Source organism: Hibiscus syriacus, unplaced genomic scaffold (assembly GCF_006381635.1).
Source record: "Hibiscus syriacus cultivar Baekdansim isolate YM2019G1 unplaced genomic scaffold, ASM638163v2 tig00110462_pilon, whole genome shotgun sequence".
Lineage (NCBI taxonomy): Eukaryota > Viridiplantae > Streptophyta > Magnoliopsida > Malvales > Malvaceae > Hibiscus > Hibiscus syriacus.
This window is the reverse complement of record NW_024062747.1, coordinates 757,351-784,387: the sequence shown is the minus strand read 5'-3', so window position 1 is coordinate 784,387 and position 27,037 is coordinate 757,351. Positions and strand designations below refer to the sequence as shown.

The window sequence follows — 27,037 nt, the reverse complement described above, 5'->3', positions numbered from 1 at the left end:
AAGGCAGTACTGTATTTGATACTTTGTATAATTTTTTAATATTTTTGTTCTTAGTTTGAAAGTATAACTTTTGAATTCTTAAATCATTAAGTTTATAAAATTAAAATTTAATTGGATAATTAGATTAAAATCGAATAAGTAACACGCTACTGATGACCGAATATACTTTCATAAGTTAAAATTATATTTACTCTCTATCCTATTAAAATTATCTTTTATTAATTTTTTAATAAAATATCTCATTTAAATTTCTTATTATTTAAAATTTATTATTAATAAAAAGTATAAAAAATATATTTTAAAAATCTTCAATCAAATAATTTTTAAAATTTTATTTTGTAAAATTTATTTATTTAAAATAGTTTTAGTTAAAATTTTAAAAGTTCACTTTCCAAAAATAATAATGAAACGGATGAAATATTTTATTCCAAAATAAGAAAATATAGCAAGTATTTTTAATTAAGGAGAAAAATAACAAAAAAAGTAATTAAAAAGTCCGACTTGCTGGATTCGAACCAGCGACCTAAGGATGACAATGAGAGAAACCACTACAGTCCTCCGCTCTACCAACTGGCCTAAAGTCGGATTCATTTTAGCACCGAATAATTAAAATTTAGTACCTTAATTATATAGGTTAAAAGAATATGTAATGTACATGCTTTGGATGATTATAAATATTAGCTCGGATTAAAGTTCACTAGAAGTTCCTCTATTAAACCAAAAAATATATTTTGATTCTTTTATTATTAAAATATATATATTAATTTTGTATGTTTGTAAAAGTTAATATCTTGATTTAAGATATTATTTTACCGGAAGATATCAAACAATTTAAAATTTGTCCTAATTTTCTCTCTGTTTCTTTAGCCGCGATAGTTTCATTTTCTTTTTCTTTGTGATTAGCGATGACGCCAGCATTGGTACTGAACATCAACTGTCGATTTTTATTGTTTTCTCTTTATTTTATTATAATGTATCTTGTGTCTTTATGATATGTTTTTTGTCATTTAATTGATATTTTCGTTTGTCTTTTTTTTGGAGTTTGATTTGATATCGTTACGATTGATCAAGATAACGCTTATTTGTTATCATGTTGATCTTCTCTGCTTTGGACTCTTAGATTGGATTTGGATACGTGATTTTTGTTCATGGATAGTTTTTTCACGTCGCTTGACTCTGATTTACGGTTTGTCTGTGATCTTTCAATAGCTTGATTTCCTTTTGTGATTCGATAACCGATGCAGTTAAATATGTTCGTATCTACCTTATGTTCGAGTTTATTTGGTTAGATTTTTTAGCCTTTTCCTTTTATGGTCCTTGTATGATATTAAGTAACTAGTCTTTTTGTGTTAATGATTATAGGAAAATGTATTTATTATGTATTTAATTTATGGTTGTGATTATGAATCTAAATTGAATATTTTTATTTTTAATAAAATTATCCGTTTCTAAAAAATATATAGATATATATTATTTTACCATTGATTTATCCGTTGCACAGTTCAAAAGGGAGGGAGTCAATCCTAGACACCGTCTCGCCAAGCCTCCCAGCCACACCGATATCCGCCCCAGGCCCAGCAGAACCATTAGCCCTTAAAAACACGTCTCCTCGAAGGCATGAACAGTTACAGTGCTAGTACATTAACTTCAAGGGGAGTGTGACAGTGGCCTCTGTTAAGAATTTCCAGCTTGCCGCAGCTGTTTAGCGACCGCATAATGTATCTTCTGAATGAGAGTATGTTGGTAGGAGATATCTTTCTCCACTAGAATGCTTCCTGTAATTTTTTAGTACTGTATTTATTTTCAAATGGAAGCTTTTCTTGGATGGTCTTTACTGGCAGATATAATCTGTTTGGTGCATGGCTTTTGCTGATCATGCAATCTGACTTGTATGTTGTTCAGTCATCTTAGATTCAAAACTGAACTAACTGCAAGTTGCCAATATCTAGTATTGTTTGGTAATAAAGTCGAAACGTAGATCTTAATGTAACAGCACGCGTGTTTTACCTTTTAGGTTCAGGTTGATCATGAATAATAGTTGCAACTATTTCCCTAAACTTGAAAGCGTCTTCCATCCAAAGTGTTGACGAAAACGGGTAAAGAAAACAAAAGAACACGAGAATTTTACGAGGTTCGGCAATGTGCTTACGTCCTCGGTGCCTAGGCGGCGCTAGAAGTTTTTATTCAATGATATTTTAGGTCTAGGTTACATCTCTATTTATAATAGAAAACCCTGGTACATAATTACAAAATCAACCCTGTACCGTACATAATTCGTAACCCCACAACGAGACTTTCTTTGTAAGGACAATTGATGTTCGCTGCGTTCGCTTCGCTCACTCCGCTCCATCTCCTGTCCTCTTTACTGGTATATTTATGAGACATACCTAACAAATCTCCACCTTGGCGAATATCCTGCCTCTTGGAAACTTCAATGTGGGTTGGGTTACCTTGATCCTTTAACAACTCGAAACATTCAACAAGTTCAAGCAATGCTTGAACTTGTCTGTCGTAACTGGCTTAGTGAACATATCAGCGGCATTCTCATCAGTATGTACCTTCTGAAACAAAACCTCTCCAGATGCAACCAACTCTCTGATCTTGTGGAACCTTACATCAATATGTTTAGTTCTAGCACGATACACCTGATTCTTAGCCAAGTGAATAGCACTTTGATTATCACAAAGCAACTGAACTCCACCTTGTTGAACACCCAACTCCTTCACTAAACCAGTAAGCCATAAAGCTTCTTTTGCAGCTTCAGCCGCTGCCATGTACTCAGCTTCAGTTGTAGATAGAGCCACAATAGATTGAACAGTAGACTTCCAACAAATAGGCCCTCCACCAAGAGTAAAGACATACCCTGTCGTAGATCTTCTATTATCCAAGTCACCTGCATAGTCTGAATCCACATATCCTACAACCAAAGGATTATCCCGCTGACTCCCAAAAACAATTCCATGTTCCACAGTACCCTTTAAGTACCGAAAGATCCACTTGACTGCTTCCCAATGTTGCTTACCAGGTTTAGACATGTACTTACAAACTTGACTAACAGCATGAGCTAAATCAGGACGAGTACATACCATCGCATACATCAAGCAGCCAACAGCATTAGAATACGGAACCTTTGCCATATCTTCAGCTTCCTTATCTGTCTTGGGGCACTGTTCTGATGAGAGCTTAAAGTGATTCGCCAATGGAGTGCTAACTGGTTTCGCGCTGCTCATCGCAAACCTTTCTAGCATTTTCTCAACATAACCCCGTTGAGATAGCCGCAGTTTCCTTGAGTCTCTGTCCCTGCAAATTTCCATTCCAAGAATTTTCTTTGCAGCACCTAAATCTTTCATATCAAATTCCTGACTCAATAAAGTTTTCAAACCGATAACATCATCCATGTTCTTCGCAGCAATCAACATATCATCAACATACAGTAATAGAAAAATAAAAGAACCATCATCAAGGCTCTTAACATAGACACAACAATCATACTCACATCGGTTGTAGCCAATCTTGATCATATAGGAGTCAAACCGTTTATACCACTGTCTCGGAGACTGTTTCAACCCGTACAAATATTTCTTCAATCTGCAAACTAAATGCTCGTTTCCAGGTTGAGTGAAACCTTCAGGTTGCCGCATGTAGATCTGCTCCTCTAAATCACCATGCAAAAAAGCAGTTTTAACATCCATCTGCTCTAAATGCAAATCTCAACTAGCCACCAATGCAAGTACTGCTCGGATTGAAGTGTGCCTGACCACAGGAGAAAAGATTTCATCATAATCAACTCCTTTCTGCTGTGAAAAACCCTTCGCTACCAAACGAGCCTTGAACTTCTCCCCCTCTTTTTCTGTTACTACTGGTTTCTTCTTATACACCCATTTGCAACCAATCGGCTTCTTACCCTCAGGAAGGGGAACTAACTCCCATGTGCGATTGTGATTCAAAGACTCCATCTCCTCAATCATGGCTGCCATCCACTTGTCGTTTTCCTGACTAGTAACGGCATCATGAAAAGTAATCGGATCATCACTGCTAACAATAAGTGCAAAAGATACCAAGTCTTCAAAACCCAATCTGTTCGGAGGCTTTATATTCGTCCGTCTCACCCTGTCTCTGGCGAGACTATAATCCTGCAAATCATCCGTAGTGGAACCACCAGAAGTCGTTTGAGAAGTTTCTGGTTTCTCAACTGGAAACTGCTCGAGATCCACCACTGTCGTGTCTTGCTTCTGCTGCAACATGGATTGTTCATCAAAAACGACATCTCTACTAATCACAACTTTCTTCGCAACTGGATCCCAGAACTTGAATCCTTTGACACCTTTCTTGTAACCCAGAAAAATGCACTCCTTCGATTTTGCATCAAGTTTGGATCTCTCATCAGCAGGTACATGCACATAAGCAGGACAACCAAAAATCCGTAAGTTATCAAAACTAACATCATGACCAGTCCATACCTCTTCTGCAACTTTCCCAGCCAGCGATGCCCTTGGCGATCTGTTGATAAGGTAACACGCCATGTTAACAGCCTCAGCCCAGAAGTGTTTGGGAAGCCCCGCATTCAACCGCAAACATCTGGCTCTTTCATTCAACGACCTGTTCATTCGTTCCGCAACACCATTCTGTTGTGGTGTCTTGCGCACTGTAAAATGCCTCTGAATCCCATGCTCCTTACAGAATTGTAGGAACTGTGAATCTGTGTACTCCGTACCATTGTCAGACCGCAAACACTTGATTTTTCGTCCTGTTTGGTTTTCTACCTCAGCTTTCCAAAGCTTGAACTTCTCAAAAACTTCAGATTTCTGTTTCAAAAAATACACCCAAACTTTCCGTGAAAAATCATCAATAAAAGTAACATAGTACCTAGATCCACCCAAAGACGATGTCGTGGAAGGCCCCCATACATCAGAATGCACATAATCAAGAATCCCTTGAGTTGTGTGCTTCGCAGTCTTGAAACGGACTTTAGTCTGTTTACCAAGAACACAATACTTGCAAAAGTCGAGCTTACAGCTTTTGACACCATGCAACAAGTTTCTATTGTGTAATTCTGCCATACCACGTTCACTAAGATGAGCAAGGCGCATATGCCACAATTTTATCGTATCATCACAGGACTCAACAGAGTGAACTCCACCTGCAACGGTACTCCCTAACAATCTGTAGATATTCCCTGCAGTCATCTTGCCTTTCATCACAGTCAATGCTCCTTTAACAATCCGAATGGTTTCCCTATCCTCGTCAGCCTTAGGGATAAAACCATTCTTGTGCAAAGTGCCCAAGGAAATCAAATTCTTCTTCAAGTCTGGGATATGTCGAACACCACTCAACGTCCGAACGGAGCCATCGTGCATCTTAATTCTGACATCACCAATACCAACAATATTGCAACATCGATCATCCAAATAAACCGAACCAGAATTAACCGGCCTGTATGTCGAAAACCATTCCCTATTTGGCGTGATGTGATAAGAACATCCAGAATCAAGAATCCAAGCATCCGTCAATTGTGTCGTTGAAATAGAAAGCATATCACCCTCACTGCAATCAGAATTATCATCCTTGACCACGTTCACAGACTTGGATGAGCCATCACGCTTCTCATCAGTCTGTTTTTTCAACTTCGGACAGTCTTGCTTCATATGTCCCGCCTCTTTGCACTTGTAACAGTGAATCGTCTTCTTATCCCTGGATTTGGATCTGGAATTCCGCTTCCCGGACCCTGCATTCTCTGGCTTCCGTCCACGATCTCGATTACCCTTGACATATAAGCTATCGGCTTGAGAGCTTTCCCCTGCATTCTGCTTCCGCTGGTTGTGAGCCAACAAGGCTGCAGTAATCTCCTCAACATTGATAGTCTCTTTCCCATATGTAAGAGTAGTCACCATGTGTTCGTAAGAGGGAGGCAACGAACACAACAGAATCATCGCTCTGTCTTCATCCTCAATTTTCACATCAAGCCGAGCCAGATCAGAAACGATTTGATTGAAGACATTCACGTGTTGCGCCAAATCGTGATCGTCCTGCATCTTCAGCCCATACAGCCGCTGCTTCAGATACAGTTTTGTCGTTAAGGATTTGGACATAAACTGACTTTCCAACTTCCTCCAAATTTCGTCTGGAGACGATAGATGCATGACGTGATACATGACCTCGTCCGCCAAGCATAATCGTATGGTTCCTGCCGCTCGCTGCTGCAATTCTTCCCAATCTTCCTCATCCATCGACGCCGGCTTTGTAGATCGCAAAGCCTTCAAGATCCCTTGCTGCGCCAATAGATCCTTCACCCTCGTTTGCCATAATCCGAAGTTACCCTGTCCATCGAATTTCGCGACTTCGAATTTTGCTCCTGACATCTGATACCAATTGTTGACGAAAACGGGTAAAGAAAATAAAAGAACACGAGAATTTTACGAGGTTCGGCAATGTGCTTACATCCTCGGTGCCTAGGCGGCGCTAGAAGTTTTTATTCAATGATATTTTAGGTCTAGGTTACATCTCTATTTATAATAGAAAACCCTGGTACATAATTACAAAATCAACCCTGTACCGTACATATTTCGTAACCCCACAACGAGACTTTCTTTGTAAGGACAGTTGATGTTCGCTGCGTTCGCTTCGCTCACTCCGCTCCATCTCCTGTCCTCTTTACTGGTATATTTATGAGCCATACCTAACACAAAGGCCAAAGCCCAACCCCACATCGAAAGGAATTAAGATCTTGCAATTCTGCTTAGCAACCAAGCATTACCAAGTTGTCTTCTATCACCTTTAAAGTTCTAATTCAAACAGTGACACTCAATCCGTGAGGTCTTGTCCGAAAGTTTCACGATTCCAAATATCTACCGCCTTTTGCACAAGGGAGTGAGCACTGTCAGTGTCAACGTCAACTCATTTTCTTCTTATTCATCATGTTATAGATGTATATAAATATTATCTATTGATTCTTGGTTCTGAACAAATTATATGGTTGCTTTCTGCAACATGTTTTTGTTCTCTTCAATCTCAGACAAGCTTCTGCATTTCATATTCAATGTCCTTTTGTTCTCCAAGACAGCTGTTAGGCATCATTTATTACTATCTCAACAACAATGTGCAGCATGAATTCCCCTCAAGTAGATTGGAATAGTTAATATTCTCATGGAAACTTGAGAAGCAAGCATACGAAATTCTGGAACACCCTTGATTCTTTTGGTCCTACTATTACTTCGATGACACTCAACACATGCCAAACACAAACACATGGAAGTGTTTGACACTTAGTCCAGAATCCGGATTCGAGAGCGACAACATAGATTTTAAGCTTATCGGATACAGAACTGATTGGAAGTGCCAAAAGCACATAATTAGCTTCAAGACAAACAAAAGAAAAAATGCCAGACCAATTTTGATTCCACTGTAAACTGATATCAGAAGGGAGACAGATCAACCAGGTTTCTTGGAAAGAGTCGGAGAAACGATGAGAAAACCGTTAACGGAATCTGTAATGATCGAGAATGTTTAGTGTAATCCTAATTTTAATACCGTATAACTGATTGAATCGTCTTTTGCTTTTAGTATTACCAAAGAGAGTTTGAAGATTTGCAGGCAGGTTGGGCGGCTGGCTGGGCCATTTTTGTCACTCATCTCTATCATCTTTGTTGCCCCCCCAACAATGACTTAAAGTTTCCAACACAATGCCTCATCAGTCATTTTCTATTCCCATCAGCTTTTTCTTTATGGTAGTCTTAGTGTGGTCCTTTATGCTCTCTCTCCTTTCACAACCTAGAAAGACATATCCATATTCATTGCATTGGGCAAACATGCTGACAAGAAATATATTTAGTCATTATACAGTGGAAATATGGGGAAAATTAGGATGATTAATCATAGAGATGATATTTTATTAGAATAGTGGGGCTATACATGAATATGAGTTTGTTCATCGAATAATTTGTTGGAATAATCAATAATGTCATAAAAAATAACATCTTAATCGCGATACTTCAAGGATTTCAGAAATGGTAACTATCAGAATCATTAAAATAAGTTCTGTAGGAAGGTGAATAGTGACATTTGAAATTGTATTCCCTCTTGAAGTTTTGACATGATTCCAGTAACAGTACCTGCAGAAAAACCAGTAAACAACATATCTTAGCTGGTGATTAAGGAATAAAAGGAACTGAAATGGAAGATGTTTATGTACAACTATGTTGCACCAGCTCATCATCTTGAAGTGTCCGTGCCGAACATATATCCAAACATGATTATGAGGATATGATCCTCCAAAAACTCTTGAAATATAATAAACTTTTGTTGGGGGGTAGAGGGGAATTGATCATACATGTGTGGGATATGAATGTATCCAATACTTATACTGGAGTCCAAGAAACATAGATGATAATGGAATTGGAGTGGAAAATAAGAGTAAGATTGCTAGAGCTACCTATTGATGTAGGAGACAAAAATTAGTTGGTCAATCTTAATGAAATCCCATATTGTACATGTTATAAAGGCCTTGAGGGTCCATGTTCCAAGTTGAGAACGGTTGCAGTTGCTGCAATATGAGTATGAGCCATGTAAGGCATTTGAGAACATCATACATGAAATCAGGGAAGAAGAGTAGTTAAAATCATAGTAGGAAAAATTACAGTCATGCTGGATGAGCTAAGAGATTGTTCTGAGATAGAAACAGAAGCACTTGCAATTCCTTCAGTTTGGGGAGGATGCATTGATTCATTTAACATGCATTTTACAGATTCTTTTTGCAATGGATTCAGCTCAAAGCAGGGCAAACCGGCCATTTCCGGTAACTTAGCAGCTGCTGGAAAATTGGCGACATAAGCAGGAAACTTCATTGCATGATTATTTAAATCACAAGTCAGTCATAAAAGAAGTCACTTGTTATGCACAGTGAGAAAGGACAATTCAAAAGGTTGTTTTCTTACCTCTTTCATAGGTAAGTTTTCAACACTCAGTTCAACACTTGAATTTAAGGCAGCAATTTTCATAGACAAGAACTGCAAGTACATTAAATTACAACCCTGATAAGTTTAACAGAAAGATGTACTAAAATATTCAAGGTTAACAATATCGACATGCATATCTATCATACCTCGACTTGTCTTTGGAGAGATTGAACATAGTTGATTATTTCATCAAGCATTCCAGCTTTGCCAGTGATTTTATTGCAACCAGGGACTAAATCTTGCAAACATTTCATCTTCTTACTAATTTTTTCCCTTCGGGCCTGTAAATTACAAACACAGACAAAAGGCCACACCATTTAAAACTACTAGTAATTTTCCTCTGCAATCACAACTCGAAATTTGAAAAAGTTCTCTTACCCTTTCTGCCAAGCTGTGACTGTCCGTAGCCTGGCCACGACGCGCCCTTACATGAATGTAATCCGGCTTCTGAACCTCAGATGCCTTGGAGTTTTCCTTAGAAGAATTCCTGGAAATTTCAGTACTGCATTTTGTTTTCACCTCAGATTCCCCTTCCCCTTCACCTTTATTCCTTTTATGGTCTGCAACAGCCTGTACATCAAGAGTCAAATGCATTAATGACACTATATATTGAACTGCTTTGATCTAGTAATTCACAGCACTTACTAAAAGGAAATCTCTACCACAATTCATACATTAATCAAAGGAAAACCTTAGCATCATAACGATCAAATTTATTCAAAAGATCATAATTCATAATAACCAGCAACTTGAAAAGAAAAGGTGAATAAATTTGGTGTGAAGATAAAGAAACAAACCTCAGCTTTTCTCTTGTTAAAGCTCGCTCTGCCACTGCCAGTTGTGGATTCCATTTTCTCCAAAATCATATCCTCTCTTTCCTCTTTCATAACAGCAGTATTGAGCGTTGTAATCTGACAGCTAGAAGTCCAAGAAATACAGTAATCTGCAGCAGCCTCAGGCGGCGCCAAATCCAGCTTTTCACTGTAACCGAACTCCGGTCCAGCTACTGGCAAGTTCACAAATTCCTGAAAATCATCGGTACCCAGAAAATCTTCTGGCCTTTTCAGCTCAACCATTTGTCCACTACCTAAATTGTTTCCAATCAGACCCTGAAACTGAGGCAATGAACTTGCACATAGTTCAACAGGATTGTTGTTTTGAACCACATAGTATTGTTGTTTCCGTTTCAACCTTGTTGTCATGTCCATCCCGTCATAGGTACAGCTTTCCAGGGACTCCAACCTGTGTAACATCTCTGGTCAATCGCCAAAGAGGAGAAATGGGATTCTTTTTGCCTACTTTTGAAACTTTTCAAGACCCTCTTTTTATTTCAGGGAAACAAGAAGCTACTATGGTGAAGATGAATTTGCAAGGATGTATAATGTTATTTATAAAGAAAACGATTTGGATAGAAGGGAGGCAAAGAATCGCAAAAGAACGTAAGCCAATTAATGAGAGCTTGTGGCTAATGGGACCCAGTCACATAAACTCCATGTGTGAATGTCAGTTTATAACAGAAAACGAGAGGCTTCAAAACATGGTCGGGAGTTTCGGGTTCGGGTTTGGGTTATGGTTGAGGTTAACATTTTTCAAGGTTTGGTGAAAGTGATTAAAATGAATTTGTTATTTTTGGAGGCTTCCACTTGCAGATTAAACTTTTAAAATTGGTGAGTTTTCATCGTCGAAAAGACATTAGTTCTAAACAAACGGTCTAAATCAAGTTGCTCGATGAAACTTATATTTTCTTATTTTATGAATAATCGAAAAGTTATTTAATTATATTAATTTTATAAAATATGTTTAATTCTGTTGAAAGCATGCACCGAAAGTGCATTTAGCAAGGTTGAAAAAAAAATGAAATTTTCAACAATGGTAGGCACCAAATATAAAATGTCAAAATTAGGTGCAACAATGGTTGAAAACTAAATAGGCAAATTACAAACTTTAGTCACTAAATTTTTAGGCTATTTACAAGATTAGTCCTTAAGTTTCAACTATAAATACTCTAGCTCATTTAACTTCAAAACCATCCCAAAGCATTCTAGCTTTCTTCCAATACTAGAGAGAATTTAGAGAGTTTCTTGAGAGTTGTTTTCTCCTTTTTATCAAGAGAGAATTATCATTGTTTTCTCCTTGGTAGATCGAGAGAGGTTGTAATTCCTATTTTCTCATAGTGAAATTCTTCTACCGTTGCCCGTGGTTTTTACCCTAAATTTTTAGGGGTTTTCCACGTAAATATTTTGTCTCTTTTATCTTCATTTTTATTTTCTCAAATTATCAGTTGCGATTTTGCTCTATCCGATAGCCGTCTTCCGCAACAATTGGTATCAGAGTTAGATTAGAGTGTGTAATATCTGCTTATTGTCTTTGTGGTTGCCACCAAAAGGTGGATCCTCCAACATAAGAAAGTAAGAAGTTATTACCCATTCTTTGAAGGTTCCAGAGAACTATTCACGATAGTGAAATAGTGGGAGCTATCCGTAAAAGAAGCTATGGCAACGAAATTTGACATTGAAAAGTTCAATGGGAGAAATTTCTCATTGTGGAAATTAAAGATGAAGGCCATCCTGAGGAAAGACGGGTGTCTAGAGGCTATCAGTGAAAGGCCGGTGGATTTTGCAGATGACAGCAAATGGATCGAAATGGACGGAAATGCTATGGCAAACTTTCATTTAGCATTAGCAGATGAAGTATTGCCAAGCATCGAGGAGAAAAAGACAGCTAAGGAGATATGAGATCATCTCACCAAATTGTACGAGGCTACATCGTTGCACAATAAAATTTTCCTTAAGAGGAAATTGTATACTCTTCGTATGCCAGAATCTACTTCAGTGACGGAACACTTAAACACGCTGAACACTTTATTTTCTCAGCTTACATCCCTAAGATGTACAATAGGAGAACAAGAACGTGCTGAACTTCTACTTCAAAGTCTACCTGATTCGTATGATCAACTTATCATCAACTTGACAAACAGTAATATCACTAGTCTAGTCTTCGATGATGTTGCAGCTGTTGTTCTACAAGAAGAAATTGGCGCAAGAACAAGGAAGACAGACAAGTAAATCTGTAAATGAGAGGGAGATAAACGGAACGTGGCCAAAGCAGCAATCACAAACATGGTAGATCAAAGTCGAGGAGCAAGAAGAATTTAAAGTGCTACAATTGTGGATAGAATGGTCATTTGAAGAAGAATTGTTGGAGTCTAAATAAAAACTCCAATCCACAAGGTAATACCGCAAACACTTCAGATGATGGAGATGCTCTATGCTGTGAAGCGTCAACCACCGTGGAAGGAAGAAAAAGATTTTCAGATATATGGCTCATTGATTCAGGAGCAACATATCACATGACCTCAAGAAGAGAATGGTTCCATCAATATGAACCTGTCTCAGGAGGATCTGTGTATAGTTGCAATGATCATGCCTTAGAGATCATTGGCGTAGGAACCATCAAATTGAAGATGTATGATGGAACAATTAAAGTTGTTCGAGATGTGCGGCACGTGAAAGGCCTAAGGAAAAATTTATTATCCTACGGATTGTTGGATAATAATGCAAGCAAGATTGAAACACGGAAAGGAATCATGAAGGTGTTTCGTGGAGCGCTTGTGGTGCTGAAAGGTGAAAAGATAGCTGCAAACTTGTACATACTGAAGGGAGAGGCATTGCTAGAAGCAGAAGCCTCTGTTACCTCATGTAGTTCAGATTCTACAATGCTATGGCATCAGAAACTTGGACACATGTCAGAACAAGGAATGAAAGTCCTTGTGGAGCAAAAACTACTTCCAGGCTTAACAAAGGTAACACTTCCTTTGTGTGAGCATTGCATAACAAGTAAGCAGCACCGGTTGAAATTCAACAAATCAAATTCTAGAGGCAAAAATATTCTAGAATTGGTTCACTCTGACGTATGGCAAGCACCAGTTACATCCCTAGGTGGAGCAAAATACTTTGTCTCATTTATTGATGACTACTCTAGGAGATGTTGGGTGTACCCTATCAAGAAGAAGTCAGACGTGTTTTTAACTTTTAAAAACTTCAAAGCGCGGGTGGAACTTGATTCTGGAAATAAGATCAAGTGTTTCAAAACAGATAATGGAGGAGAATACACAAGCGAAGAATTTGATGACTTTTGCAGGAAAGAATGCATTAAAAGACAGTTCACAGTGGCGAACACTCCTCAACAAAATGGAGTGGCAGAGCGGATGAACAGAACCTTGTTAGAAAGAACAAGAGCAATGTTGAAGGATGAATGCCTAGAAAAATCATTTAGGGCAGAAGCAGTCAATACTGCCTGTTATTTGGTGAATTGAGCTCCATCAACTGCAATAGAGCTGAAGAAACCAATGGAGATGTGGACTGGTAAACCAACTGATTATTCAAACCTCCATGTATTTGGAAGTATTGTATACATGATGCACAACTCTCAAAAAATTTCAAAGATGTATCCAAAATCCAGGAAATGCAAATTCTTGGGTATGCTGATGGTGTAAAGGGGTATCGCTTGTGGGATCCCACTGCCCGCAAAGTGACCATCAGTAGGGATGTTATCTTTGTAGAAGATAAACTACAAAGAAAAGAAGAATATGGTAGCACTGAAAAGTCAGAGACTACACAGATACATGTGGAAAAGGAGTTTGAACAAGGAGATTCTTCTGAAGCAGAACCAGCATATGATGAACAAGAACCAGAGAGTTCTGAAGCTCCAACAACTCATCAATCAGATCATGTGAGAAGACGTCCCAATTGGCACTCAGATTATGTTATAGAAGGTAAAATTGCATACTGTCTTTTAACAGAGGACGGTGAGCCATCAACATACCAGGAGGCAATAAACAGCTCAGATGCTTCACTGTGGATGATGGCGATGCAAGAAGAAATCGAAGCCATTCATAAAAATAATACATGGGACCTTGTGTCACTACCACAAGGAAGGAAGCCAATTGGTAACAAATGGGTCTTCAAAATCAAGCGAAATGGTGACGATCAAGTTAAGAGGTATCGTGCAAGACTGGTGGTCAAAGGATATGCTCAAAAAGAAGGTATTGATTTCAATGAAATATTTTCTCCTGTGGTTCGACTGACAACAGTTCGTGTAGTTTTGGCAATGTGTGCTACATTGAACTTACATCTAGAGCAACTAGATGTTAAAACAGCTTTTCTTCATGGAAATCTTGAAGAAGAGATTTATATGCTCCAGCCTGAAGGTTTTGAAGAAGCAAAAAAGAAGAACTTGGTTTGTAGGTTGAACAAATCTATATACGGTCTAAAGCAGGCGCCGAGGTGTTGGTATAAGAGATTTGATTCCTTCATTATGTGCCTTGGATACAACAGACTTAATGCAGACCCTTGTGTTTATTTTAAGAGGTCTGGTGATAACGATTTTGTTATATTGCTGTTGTATGTAGATGACATGTTGGTTGCAGGACCCAACAAAGATCATATTGAAGAATTGAAGGCACAATTGGCTAGGGAATTTGAAATGAAGGACTTGGGATCAGCAAACAAGATTCTAGGGATGCAAATTCACCGAGACAGAAGTAATAGGAAGATTTGGCTTTCACAAAAGAATTACTTGAAGAAAATCTTGTCACGATTCAGCATGCAAGATTGTAAGCCAATTTCTACCCCTCTTCCTATTAACTTCAAATTATCCTCCAGTATGAGTCCTAGCAGTGAAGAAGAGAGGATGGAGATGTCTCGAGTACCGTATGCATCAGCAGTGAGAAGTTTGATGTTCGCTATGATTAGGGGTGTAAACGAGCCGAGTCGAGCTCGAGTATTGCCGAGCTCGACTCGAACTCGAAAACTTTAAATGTAGGCTCGACTCGACTCGAAAACTCACGAGCCTAAAATTTTCAAGCTCGACTCGAACTCGAAAGATAATATTAAAACTCGACTCGAACTTGAAAAGGCTTGAACTCAAAAAAAATTCAAGAGCTCGATTGAAGCTCGATTTTGAGCTCGATTAAAGCTCGATTTTGAGCTTGATTCAAGCTCGATTCAAGCTCAAACTCGATTAAAGCTCGAACTGAAACTCGAATTTGATTCTACAAAAATCTTATATTACATTTAAAATATATAAATAATTTTCCCTTTAATCAACCATTACCAATACATTATAATATGAATGTATGAACTATAAAAAATCTAAAAAATAAAAAATACAATTACAAGAAATTTAGGATAATTAATATAAGTTTTGAAGTTTTTTTTTATAATAATTATTAGTACTATTATTACTCATGTTTATTATATTAACATGTGGTGCAAATCGACGAGGAAGCCCGAGATAGTGCACCACCCACGTGAACCCACCGAGGAAGACCCATGCTGGTCTGCCATCCACCGAAACCAATGATGTCGTCGCCCATGCTGGCCATGCTCGAATCCATGCCCTGCAGACACACAAAACAAGGGACAGAGCACCAAGCACAAAACAAGGGACAGAGCACCAAGCAAAAACAAGGGACAGAGAACCAAACACCAAAACCAATACTAGGAATGACAATTAACAGCTTATGCAGCAGTTGATAAGAATTAAATTGTATCTATGGGACATGTAAAATAATATGTTTCTGGGAAGAAGAATGGGAGTGAAAATTTTGAAATATACAATGAATGAACCACCAGATAGAATACAAAATATAAAACAATTTCAACCTTAGATTGTATTCAAAGATATAATTAATCAAAAATTTATATAACCTTACTTGTGACATTCACATATGTCCTAATCACTAACGTGAAAATCTAATGTATTGGTTCACCTTAATAGAGTTATGAAATTGAACAACCATATATTTCTTGACAAAACCATATTCAATTATCAGCGGAGTTTTCTGCAACCTAAATCAACATAAATAAAGAAACCACTATAATAAGACAGTGTGGTATTTGTCCACTCACCTGAAATCAATCAAAGGTCGAATATAATTTTGACCAAACTTGTAGTAGTCAAATGGCTCCCGCAAAGCTTTGTGGTAGGGTTGAAATACAAAAGGATCTTGAAAAGCTACCGTCATATTTCATGTAGAAGTTCATAAAAACTTATAATCGAAATGCAGTATCTGAAAAAAGAAGTTCATAAAAGTTACAAACTCTAGATTCATCTTGAAAGAGCATTTTAGAACAATTAACTCTACATCCAAAAGCACACGGTCAAGTGCAACAGCCATGTTCGACAAAACAACTTCAGCAGCAGCGAGATCTCCACTTTGAAAAACCTAAATGTTGTCACATACGAAAGATTTTCTCTTTTAAGTTTTCAGATATACAGGTAAAAGATACGCAAGAATGAAAAAAAAGTTCACCAAGATTTTCGAAGGGCATAGATCGTGTACTGAGGAGAACATATCATATCTAGAGCATACATTAATGTGCAGTAAAGTTTGGGTTTCTTGCCTAGGCCAGCGAGGAAAGAGTGGTCCAGGCGTTAGGACTCTTCATCGGAGCTCGTGGGGACGGCGAAGGCCGCGGTGGTCGTGGTCTGGCATGGTTACGGAGTGGTGAAGTTGGGTATTTACGAGGGTATTATGGGTTTAAGTTTAAGGTTTTAGGGATGTTTTTTATGAAGGTTGTCACCGAAATATGTTTAGGAGAAGTTTAAGCTACATATCGGAGCACTAGGCGACTGAAGCCACAGAGGTTGTGGGTCTCTGTTAGGGTTGAACGAGGAAAAATGATAGAAGTTGAAGTGTAGAACTCCATTGAAGAAAGGCGAGAGGAGCGGCAGCTGCGGGCCTATGACACTGTTTTCTGGTTTGCATGAGAATGAGAGGGGGAGAGTTGGAGAAGGTTAGGGCGTGAGGCTTGAGCGGCTGAAATGAATATTTAGTTTAGGTTTGTTTTAATTTAGGTTCTAATCCCTAATTAATTTTGGGTTTAATTATCATTTAGCCACCATAACCTTAGGGGTAAATTAGCTTTAGGCTCTCTAGATTTATGCGTTTTGTACAAAACAGTCCCTCAATTATTTAAATTTTAGCTTACATTAGTCCTCACATTTAGATTTTTCTTAATTTAGTCTCTGTTTAGGATTGTTTTCTTTAATTAGTTGTGTATATTTATTTTGCATGTTGATATGTTTATGTATAAGTATGTGAATAATTTATTTATGAGCCACATAACATCATTTTGCATAATTTGTATGTTACCTTCATGGCATAACTTAAACCCTAACACATAAACCCTAAACCCTAACATATAAACCCTAAACCCTAAACTTTAAACCTTAAATCCTATCATATAAACTCTAAATCCTAAACCCTAAACCTTATCACATAATTAGTTATGAGGTAAGCACAATATAATATCTTGATATTAAATGCTCAAACCCTTGATATTTATGATATTTGAACCCAAAACCTCAAAATATAACAACAATTTAAAAAATTAGTTATTACAAATATTATCATTAGAAATATATTAAATATTTGTCATTAGAGAAATAATTTTTTTTATCAATTTAAAATAAATATAAGAATATTTATTCAAAAATAATTTTTAACAATTTTCAATTCAAGAATATTTATTCATCAATAATGTATTTTTAATATATTTTTAATAATGTAATTTTAAAAAATATAAAATTATAATATAATATTTTTTCGAGCTGCTCATGAGCTTTTCGAGTCGAATATCGAGTAGTTCGTTTCGGCTCGTTAAGAACTCGAGTCGAGTTCGAGCTCGAGTCGAGTCCATTCGATCCGAGTATTTATCGAGCCAAGATCGAGTCGATCTCGAGTAGCTCGCGATCTGTCTTGTCTCATTTACAGCCCTAGCTATGATATGCACAAGACCAGACATTGCACAAGCAGTGGGAGTGGTTAGTCGGTACATGGTGAATCCAGGCAAAGAGCATTGGAATACAGTAAAGAGGATCCTGAGATACATCAAAGGGACCTCAAATGTTGCATTATGTTACGGAGGATCAAACTTACTAATCAATGGGTATGTAGATTCTGACTATGCAGGCGATTTGGATAAAAGCAAATCTACTACAGGATATGTGTTTAAAGTTGCTGGTGGAGCTGTAAGTTGGGTTTCAAAATTGCAGTCAGTTGTGGCTACATCCACAACAGAAGCAGAATATGTAGCAGCTACACAAGCCAGTAAAGAAGCAATATGGTTGAAGATATTATTGGAGGAGCTTGGGCATAATCAAGAGTATGTCTCTCTGTTTTGTGACAGTCAAAGTGCCTTGCATCTAGCAAGGAATCCAGCATTTCATTCAAGGACAAAGCACATACGAGTTCAGTACCATTTCATTCGTGAAAAAGTGGAAGAAGGAACGGTAGATATGCAGAAGATCCATACCAAAGACAACATAGCAGATTTCATGACGAAGGCAATCAATGCTGATAAATTTACCTGGTGTCAATCCTCCTGTGGCCTGTCAGAGACGTAAGCAACATGATGGTACAAGGTAGAAAGAATAGTGTGAAGATATGATTGTGCCAATCAAATCTTCAAGTGGGAGATTGTTGAAAGCATGCACCGAAAGTGCATTTAGCAAGGTTGAAAAAAAAAGAAATTTTCAACAATGGTAGGCACCAAATATAAAATGTCAAAATTAGGTGCAACAATGGTTGAAAATTAAATGGGCAAATTACAAACTTTAGTCACTAAACTTTTAGGGTATTTACAAGATTAGTCCTTAAGTTTCAACTATAAATACTCTAGCTCATTTAGCTTCAAAACCATCCCAAAGCATTCTAGCTTTCTTCCAATACTAGAGGGAATTTAGAGAGTTTCTTGAGAGTTGTTTTCTCCTTTTTATCAAGAGATAATTATCATTGTTTTCTCCTTGGTAGATTGAGAGAGGTTGTAATTCCTATTTTCTCATAGTGAAATTCTTCTACCGTTGCCCGTGGTTTTTACCCTAAATTTTTAGGGGTGTTCCACGTAAATTTTTTGTCTCTTTTATCTTCATTTTTATTTTCTCAAATTATCAGTTGCGATTTTGCTCTATCCGATAGCCGTCTTCCGCAACAAATTCTAATTTCCTTAAATGGTATTTTAGCTTTGAAAGTTTCATTATCATTTTAGTATTTATAAAATTATTTAACATTCTAGTAATATATCAATTGACACATTGTATACCTTAAATATTATAAGTTAATATTTATTTAAAGACTCTCAACCCTTAATCAATGAACGTTTATGTCCTTGTATATGTAGTATTCGAACTCAAAATCTCAAAAAATAACAACAAATCCTTTAATCACTTAGATACGGCGTACAACCCCTCATATGAGCTCTTGATTGGCTCGAATTACAGGTAAATCGAGGTGGCTCCAAATTGTGTTTCTAAAGATAGATTCCAAGAGGAAAGCATATGTTCCCTCAAGTGCGACCAGTCGTAGATATGGAATCAGTGCTGGTGGAAGAGGACGACCCAAAACAATGTTAAGGTATTAATATAATTTAGAACGTTTTAAAATTTATTAGTTTGATGATCAATTTAAAATTGAACTCATAAGTTTACTAGTTTAGAATTTGGCTCATGGTTTTGGAGACTTGGAGCAATTAACCCCTTAACAAACAAACTAAACACATAATAGAATCACTAGAAGAAGCCAATTTCGAAGTTAACCCATTTAACAAAGAAGACGAGAGCAAAAACACTCGTGGGAGGAGTTAATAATTTTTTAATTATTTATAAAATATAAAAAAAATGCTTTGGGTTCATATAGTTGAAAGGAAAATATATAAATGGAGAACGAACTGCATTGGCATGCCACAGTCCACATGATAACATAATAAGGAAAGCGAACTCAACTTTCAAGCATCTCTTTCGTTCCTTCACTGCTCCTCTAAAGAATGGGAAAATGGTAAAAAATTAAATAAAAGAAAGCCAAATCCCAATATTACAGTTAATTTTCTGTTTCAAGTTTTTTGCATGACCAAATGTGCAGCATATAAACAAATCTTCACCCCCCAACCGGCCTTTTCTTCTCATCTAAGAAAGAAACTCACATCACTGATACATGACGGCAAACATCTTCAAGTTCTATGCTTAAGTTAAAGATTTTAAGAAGAGTTTCAACTTTTTAATATATAACATGCATTTAGGTAGGGTTGACAGATTCTAAAGTATGGTTTAATTAAAAAGAAATTATTTGACTTAATTGAATCATTTATCTCAAATTTTATTTGACTTAATTGAACCATTTATCTCAAATTCTTAGGTATAATTTTTGTGCCCCATAATCAAGTAGAAAGCAAGATCTTAGGTTAAGGAGTGAATTTATAAAATTTTAATAGATAAAAATAATTTATTAATAAAAAATATTTAAATATTATATGAGAATTAAAAAATTTTAATATACAATCGTTGCGAACCATTCAATGCATCCCTGCCCATAACTGATGGTAGGGTAGGACTTAAGAGACCACGGGTTAGGGTATGTTGGGAGGACATTCACCAACTTCATGTGGGTATGTCTCCACTAGATTTGTCCATGAAGGCTCCTTACTAACTTATGCAGAACATATATTAATCACTCAAAACCCCACCATTTTTGGACATTGTCCCTTGCCAACTCATTAAAGTAACCTACCAATGATCGAAAACTTGCCCCTTAAGTTCTTTTTAATTCTATTTTCTGCTCAATATTCAGGTCTATAATTGCAATTACTGACCTTAGCTCTTAGTGGACCCAAATTCAAAAGGGTCCATCAATTATATTAAACTTTAAAGAGAGGAAAGCATGAACTCTGGATATGAACTTACCATCTCATCTATGGAAAAGTTCTAACATATACTATCCATTAGCTATGCTTCAGTTTCATCCACTAAACAATATGGAACAAAGGCTAAATTAAGATTTTGCAAGAACCCAATATGGAAAAGAATTGGATTATTTCAAAACTCGTATTTATGTTATGATCTGATTATCCTGTAATTAAATAATAATTAATAAAATTGTATGTACTTTCTTTCTGAATTTTGTAATGCTTGATAATCATATGAGGGATGGTCATTTTTAAAATCAAATTTTTATTTGTTAAAATTATCTCAATATATTGTTCTTTTCATCTATTTAGATAATTTAATTAAAAATCTGTCATTTGATCAAAGAAATGTTGATAAATTTCAGATAATTATTCCATGATCTCCTCTTCAATGTCACAACACAACAGAGTAACCGAACAAATATCTAATGCGATGTCGACAGCAGTACCCTTGTCCTAATAACACTTGGCAAGATTATAGTATTTCTATTTACATAAACATCGGATATTCAGGCACGTTATCCATTGCAATGACATGTTTCAACACTAAAGTTTTTCCTTCGTTGACCCTTTCTTCTTCCTATAAAAGAAAACCAAAGAACTGAGAAAATAAACAAAACAAAAGATAACATAGGATCTTAAAGTTTCATGCTCTTGATCTTGTTTATGCTGACTCTTTTTTTCCCAAGAAAAAAAACCAATATTTTGAAGAGAGGCAAGGAAGATGGAGAAGAAGATAGTGGTGGGGATGATAGTAATAGTATCAATGGTAGGAGTATGCTGGGGATGGCAAGAGACGGCGGAGGACCACTCCCCCGAGTAATGATCTCTTTATGTTATGAACAAATTGTGTTAAATGTGATTTGTTTTTATATGTCTCACAATGGTCATATGATTCTGCTAGGCTTAAAGGAATGAAACTTGAGGCTGCAAGAGTGGCGCCGGATATGGTGGATAAAGCTGGAAACGCTGCCCCAAGGACCGAGGATACAACCAACTCTGCGGAGGATGCGACGGAGCATGGAGGGGATGAAGCTCGTCATGGCAAAGATAATATTGTGAGTGCGACGGAGCATCGAGGAGATGAAGCCCGTAATGCCCAAGCTAAGAATGAGGTAGCGGAAACATATGCGTCAGCTGATAGGATCATGAGTGAAGATCTTAAGGCTAAGTATGAGGCTGCCAAAGAAAGGGCTTCGCAGGCTATAGGTAATATTGGAGCTCAGATGAGAACGAATGTTGCAGAGCTTTAGTTCAACTAGCAAAGTAGCTTTCTAATAAATTTGATGATCACTGATTTTTATTTTGATCAATTGTGGTTAAAGAATAACGGAAATTATATTTTATTAATTGAGTTTGAGTTTAAAAATAATTTAATATTCAATCTTTATTTCAATTTTATATAATTTAATAAATTTAGTGTTTGAAATTATGACAACACTTCAATGAAAATTAAAGAAAATATGATTATATTTCAAGGATTGAATCTGAGATTTTATTTTTTTTGCCCAATATTTTTCCTTTTTTTTCATATGCTTGAAAATAAATAAGTAAAGCCTTATCTTTTTGTACATTAAATAAAGCTATACCATGGTATTAACTTCTAACAAAAGAAGATAATTTTATCAGAAAAAACAAAAGAAGTTGATTAAAAAACACCTTCTAACAAAACAAATCAAATATGAGAGTTTCTTAAAGGCCCCACCAAGATTTGAACTCGGGTAACCGGATTCAGAGTCCAGTGTTCTTGACCACTAGATCATGAGAGCACCTTGATTGCTAAATTATTTATAGCAATAATTGTTAATTATTCTCTTCTTCAAGCTTTTAATGGGTTTTACCCAATAGATCTCGAGCGCCAGCGCCTAATTTTCAAAAAGATTTAAATGTGGATTCAGCTTCCCTCCACTGAGCTAGAATGCCAATGCCAAACAAGCATTTGCTCCATTTCCTGTTCGACATATTTTCCAATACAATTTTCAAATTCCCCCTCTCCTTCGCTCTCTCTCTCTCTGGTTGCCAATCAATAAGCCGGTGCGAGCTCACTTCATATAGAAGAATTTGAGCAACGTGGCGAAGGAGCTTCAGAACCGGCAGTCACTTGAGAGCTCTGCATGCGCTGATGGAGAATAACTGGGATGAACTTGGGATCAGACGTGGCCTCAACAGCTTACATAACTTTAGGTTGACCCTCGATATCCGTTCTCCAGCGACTTCATGTCGTCGGTGGAGCGGCAGTGACCACAGATCTCATCATTTGCCCTCAAGTTATCTGGATGCAGTTACCTCTTGAGCCTCCTTTGTCTCTTCGTTATCAGGTTCTCAAAAGCACATTTTACATTTGATGCCTCTATTTTATTTCATTTTGAAATATCTTTTGTTTAAAAATTTAGAGTAAACGAGTCGATCTTAGGGCTTAAGTGAGTTTGTTGGAGAATTAGAATTAGCGAGAAATGGATTTACGTAATTGAAGAGGAACCTAGCGCCGTGTACACATTGTTTGGATGGAAGATATATCTTTTGCTAGGATTTTATAAAGAGCTTACAAATTCTGAGATCTCCAAGTTCTTCAAAAGTGCATAGATGCTTATCCATGCTATATCCATTTTCATCTCCTTTTAATAGGATTTTGGAATGAGTGTGATAGCATTTGAGGCAGCTTCTAACCTACATCATGGTTATGGTTCATTTGTTAATATGAATATAATAAAATGCAAAAGTGGAAAAACAGGCATCATGTACATGCTTTTTCAGACGAGCAAAAGAGGCAAGGATAGAGAAAGCACTTAATCTCTTCAACTGCCTACATAATTTCTGATGAATTTGTTTCCACCACTTGACCTCCAGAAATCATCTCATCCAGGAAAGTGTGTACCTGCAAAGAGTAATCGAAGATTTGAATAAAATGAAGATATTAACAGGACCACGTCAGTGAGAAACATAAATGACCAAGCAAAAGCAAGATAGATATATATCATAATCTTATCATAAGAAGGTATTCTAAGGAACTCAAAATCGTTTTTGAGTGCACAGATAGGAAATTAAAATGATGTCATAGGAAGTCAAAATACTGCTGCGCTTAAAGGCAATAATGCTCATCTTTACTAGAAACTTTAGATTGACTACAACACGAACTATATGTGCTATCAAGTCAAAATACTAAGGAACTTAAGGAAGGCTAGCTTCAAAAGCCACTCTCGACAATCTACATAGTGATTGAGTCAAAATACAACGGAAATTAGGCAAAACTAACTTCCAAAGTTACTCCACGCAAGCTCCATGGAAATTGACCCTTCTGACACCACAAGAAGGCTTTCCCTATTACAACAAAAGTTTGGAACCCAAAGCATAACAACCATTAATGTTTTGCAACAATATCAGTTCCAGTAAAATTAGCTGTGCCACCCTCTTGCACTTCAAAGAACCAAACTATAAATAAAGATGAACTTTGTGTTCGGCGCTAAATAGATGCAGATATTTGCGATGAGAGATACAACCTTGCTGTAATTGAACACAATGTCAAGCTCGTAAATATTCTGGAAGCAGTTGTCCAACGTTTCCCCAAAAACTGAAGGCATCATATCAAAAGTAAGTAAAATAATAAAATATCTAAAATAAATCAGTAAGTATTGTTTATAGCTTTCTAGTTTGTAAGTAAATGCAAGACAAACTGCCAAATTGTTCTGATCAGAAAAAGGATGCAGTTTTAGAGCCATGAATCCATTGAATCAGTTTAAAAACAATAATTTCTGCATGACAAACTGCTAAATTGTTCTGATCAGAAAAAGGATGTAGTTTTAGAGCCATGAATCCATTGAATCAGTTTAAAAACAATAATTTCTAACATTGTTCATACAAAAAAGATGGGTTACAAACAGGTTAGTGTCTACAAAATGCATAAAATCAAACCTTTCCTCTTAAAAGACACCTGAGGTAAATACAGCTAAGTAGGGTGACAAAACAATAGTTATCACGGATTCCAGCACACCCGAAAAGCAATTTTCATTTTTCACTAAATGCTCGAATAACAAAATCTATTTCATAAAAATGTGCTTCCAAACCAAATTCAACTTCAAATCATCACAAAGACCATAACAATGGATGTATCCAGCTTTAGAAAAGAGATTTCATATCTACAATGCAAGATTTAAGTATTGACAATTCAGACATCTCCAACTACCGAGTGAATTCAAATCTTGAAAGGGCAATAACTAAGAAGAACTACATATGTAGATTGATTAGTCCATTATAGGTAAATTCTAACATAAAATTTCGTAAGATACCTTGTATCAAGTCAAGCACGGCTAGCTCATTTTCAGAACTATCAAATACAAAGACAAAGTAAAGAGTGGCAAAATGTTTGTAGACAATGCGACTATCCTGCAAGTGAGAATTATGAAACAATCAAACAGAATTCTCGTAATAAAGCTATTGCACTTATTGACAAGATTCGCACAAAAGTTCAAATCAAGAGGAGAATGTGAATGGATATCGATAAGTGTCAAGTCTTACAAGAACAAGAGAAAAAAAAATAGAAAATAAAAGAAATTACCGAGCCAAAAATTGATTCCGCGTCTACGAAATTGCTTACGTTCTCAGCTCTACTGCACAAGACTGTTAAAAGATAAAAATCAAAACTGAAAGTGGAAAAAAGAAAGAAAGACATAAAAGTACTGTAAGTACGAATTCAAGAAGCATCGATTAGGCGGAATACCGAACGAGGTTGCAAAAAATGAAAACGAGGTTCAAGAGACCAAAACAGAGAGATTCAAACATATCACAAGCTAAAGCAAGAACAATTTGAGAGATCGGAACTGCAATAACGCCGTAAGCTCCTGCTGCTTCTCCGCTGGCTGATTTGAACGAAATTAGGATCCACGTCGATTATTGTGAAGGAATTTGGATAAGATAATCGCGAACTTCATTTTTGGAATTAAAAAGAGAAAGAGAACTTCACCAGGTATTCTTAAAATTTTGCTAGTCGAGTCTTGCCTTGAGTGTTCATCACCATCACAACTCATCTTTGCTCGCTTTTCTCACTCTAACTAAACAGTATTTTGGATCTGTTAAAAGTGTTCAAATCTAGGTATATAGTATTATGAACTTGATGAATGGACAACAATGTCCTCGATGAGTTAGTAGAAACAAAATTAAGCTGACGGGATTAAATTGAGAATATGGCAATACGATTAAATTCGAAATCATTATAATAAAAGAGTAAACTAAATAAATAGTGATCCAACTTTTAAGACATCTATACTTTAGTCACAATTTTTAAAACATATAATATAATTATTAAATTTTTTGTTTATTTTCATTACATTTTTGTATCATCAACTGTGGTTAAAAGAATAGTACCGTGGCACTATTTTTTTTTTAAGATTCTAAATTTTTAAAATTAATTAATAATTATCGATCTCCTTTCATTTATATCATTATTGTTAACATTCTTTGGATTAATCTCTTTTCTTTAAAGACTATCCACAACAGTATAATCATTTATTGCAGTCATTTCATCCATCTTTTTTATCTTCCTGTCATGAAACAGAACTTACTAATGGAATAACAAAAAGACGAACACCAATGAATGAGGTTAAGAACAATTAAATTGCGATTATTTACTGTAAATTATATATTGCAAATAAGACACTAAGAAAATAACCAAACCAGTGTAAAGCATATTGCATTGTAATAACACACAAAAATTCATTAAAACAATGTTTAACAAAACATACAAAATTACTTTCCCCATTAGTCATCCATTTTTACATGGATGATAATATATATATTTATATATGTATGCATATGATGGAACTCTTGAATATAATATGTATTGTATTTAGTGATGACAATAATTTAAACAACGTTGAATGATAACAGAAACCAATATTTTGAAATTTTAAAAATAATTAAAAATGATATTAGTACGTTAAATCATCTATTTTTAATGATAACTCATGACAATATTATAATAAAAAAATCTAGAAGTTTAACAACTATATTTTAAAAGTGTACCCAAGAAAACTACCCTGAAACACAAATCTACTACAAAGAGAGCAAATCTGGATGGATTCGAACCATCAACCTCTCAATCCACTAAATGGGACTTGAGCGCTCTTCCATTTTGAGCTTACAGATCTATATTACCTTTACCCCATATTATCACCAAGTCAAAACTTCCTTTGTAGAGAACCGTGTGAACAAATAATCAAAGTTTACTTTTTGCTACTCGTTCTGGTTTTATATTTATAAAATTTTCGCAGTTCGAACAAAAATTATAAAATGGAAAATTAAAAATAAAAGAAGCAAATTTTAAAATAATCCGACATATAACAAATCTACACA

General features: G+C 36.1%; 2 protein-coding genes, 1 long non-coding RNA gene and 1 other non-coding gene across 6 annotated transcripts; 1 reads left to right on the top strand and 3 right to left on the bottom strand.

Annotated features, from left to right (window-relative positions):
• On the top strand, positions 1-23,896 carry LOC120127007. The gene is made up of 3 exons (XR_005516499.1): positions 1-11; positions 17,779-17,784; positions 23,751-23,896. It is a non-coding gene; the product is annotated as an uncharacterized LOC120127007 (long non-coding RNA).
• On the bottom strand, positions 496-585 carry TRNAY-GUA. The gene is given in 2 exon segments: positions 496-531; positions 549-585. It is a non-coding gene; the product is annotated as a tRNA-Tyr (tRNA).
• LOC120127003 (transcription factor HBI1-like) lies at positions 8,432-10,383 on the bottom strand. Its single transcript, XM_039145020.1, has 6 exons — positions 9,749-10,383; positions 9,330-9,521; positions 9,098-9,232; positions 8,931-9,002; positions 8,634-8,834; positions 8,432-8,539 (listed from the first exon to the last, which is right to left on the bottom strand). The coding sequence occupies exons 1-6, from the start codon at positions 10,202-10,204 to the stop codon at positions 8,465-8,467; spliced, it is 1,131 nt and encodes a 376-aa protein (XP_039000951.1). The 5' UTR covers positions 10,205-10,383; the 3' UTR covers positions 8,432-8,464.
• Positions 22,272-25,881, bottom strand: LOC120127004 (AP-3 complex subunit sigma-like). Of its 3 annotated transcripts, XM_039145023.1 has the most exons (5): positions 25,245-25,881; positions 24,976-25,072; positions 24,190-24,260; positions 23,479-23,567; positions 22,273-23,359 (listed from the first exon to the last, which is right to left on the bottom strand). In XM_039145023.1, the coding sequence occupies exons 1-4, from the start codon at positions 25,356-25,358 to the stop codon at positions 23,496-23,498; spliced, it is 354 nt and encodes a 117-aa protein (XP_039000954.1). In that variant the 5' UTR covers positions 25,359-25,881; the 3' UTR covers positions 22,273-23,359; positions 23,479-23,495. The 3 variants fall into 3 exon arrangements, with proteins under 3 accessions (XP_039000953.1, XP_039000954.1, XP_039000952.1); XM_039145022.1 differs by having other exon boundaries at positions 22,272-23,567; XM_039145021.1 differs by lacking the exons at positions 22,273-23,359; positions 23,479-23,567 and having other exon boundaries at positions 23,771-24,260.
• Positions 25,882-27,037: the final 1,156 nt, after the last annotated feature.

What these genes read in the sequence shown, in the direction of transcription:
- LOC120127003 (XM_039145020.1), bottom strand. Translation starts at nt 10,204, where the DNA reads ATGTTACACAGGTTGGAGTCCCTGGAAAGCTGTACCTATGACGGGATG. An exon ending in GTCACAGCTTGGCAGAAAGG is followed by an intron (nt 9,233 to 9,329) that starts GTAAGAGAACTT and finishes TGTAATTTACAG; the next exon opens with GCCCGAAGGGAAAAAATTAG. An exon ending in TTAGCTCATCCAGCATGACT is followed by an intron (nt 8,540 to 8,633) that starts GTAATTTTTCCT and finishes CTCATATTGCAG; the next exon opens with CAACTGCAACCGTTCTCAAC.
- LOC120127004 (XM_039145021.1), bottom strand. Translation starts at nt 25,358, where the DNA reads ATGTCTTTCTTTCTTTTTTCCACTTTCAGTTTTGATTTTTATCTTTTA. An exon ending in CGGAATCAATTTTTGGCTCG is followed by an intron (nt 25,073 to 25,244) that starts GTAATTTCTTTT and finishes TCTCACTTGCAG; the next exon opens with GATAGTCGCATTGTCTACAA. An exon ending in CGTGCTTGACTTGATACAAG is followed by an intron (nt 24,261 to 24,975) that starts GTATCTTACGAA and finishes TGATGCCTTCAG; the next exon opens with TTTTTGGGGAAACGTTGGAC.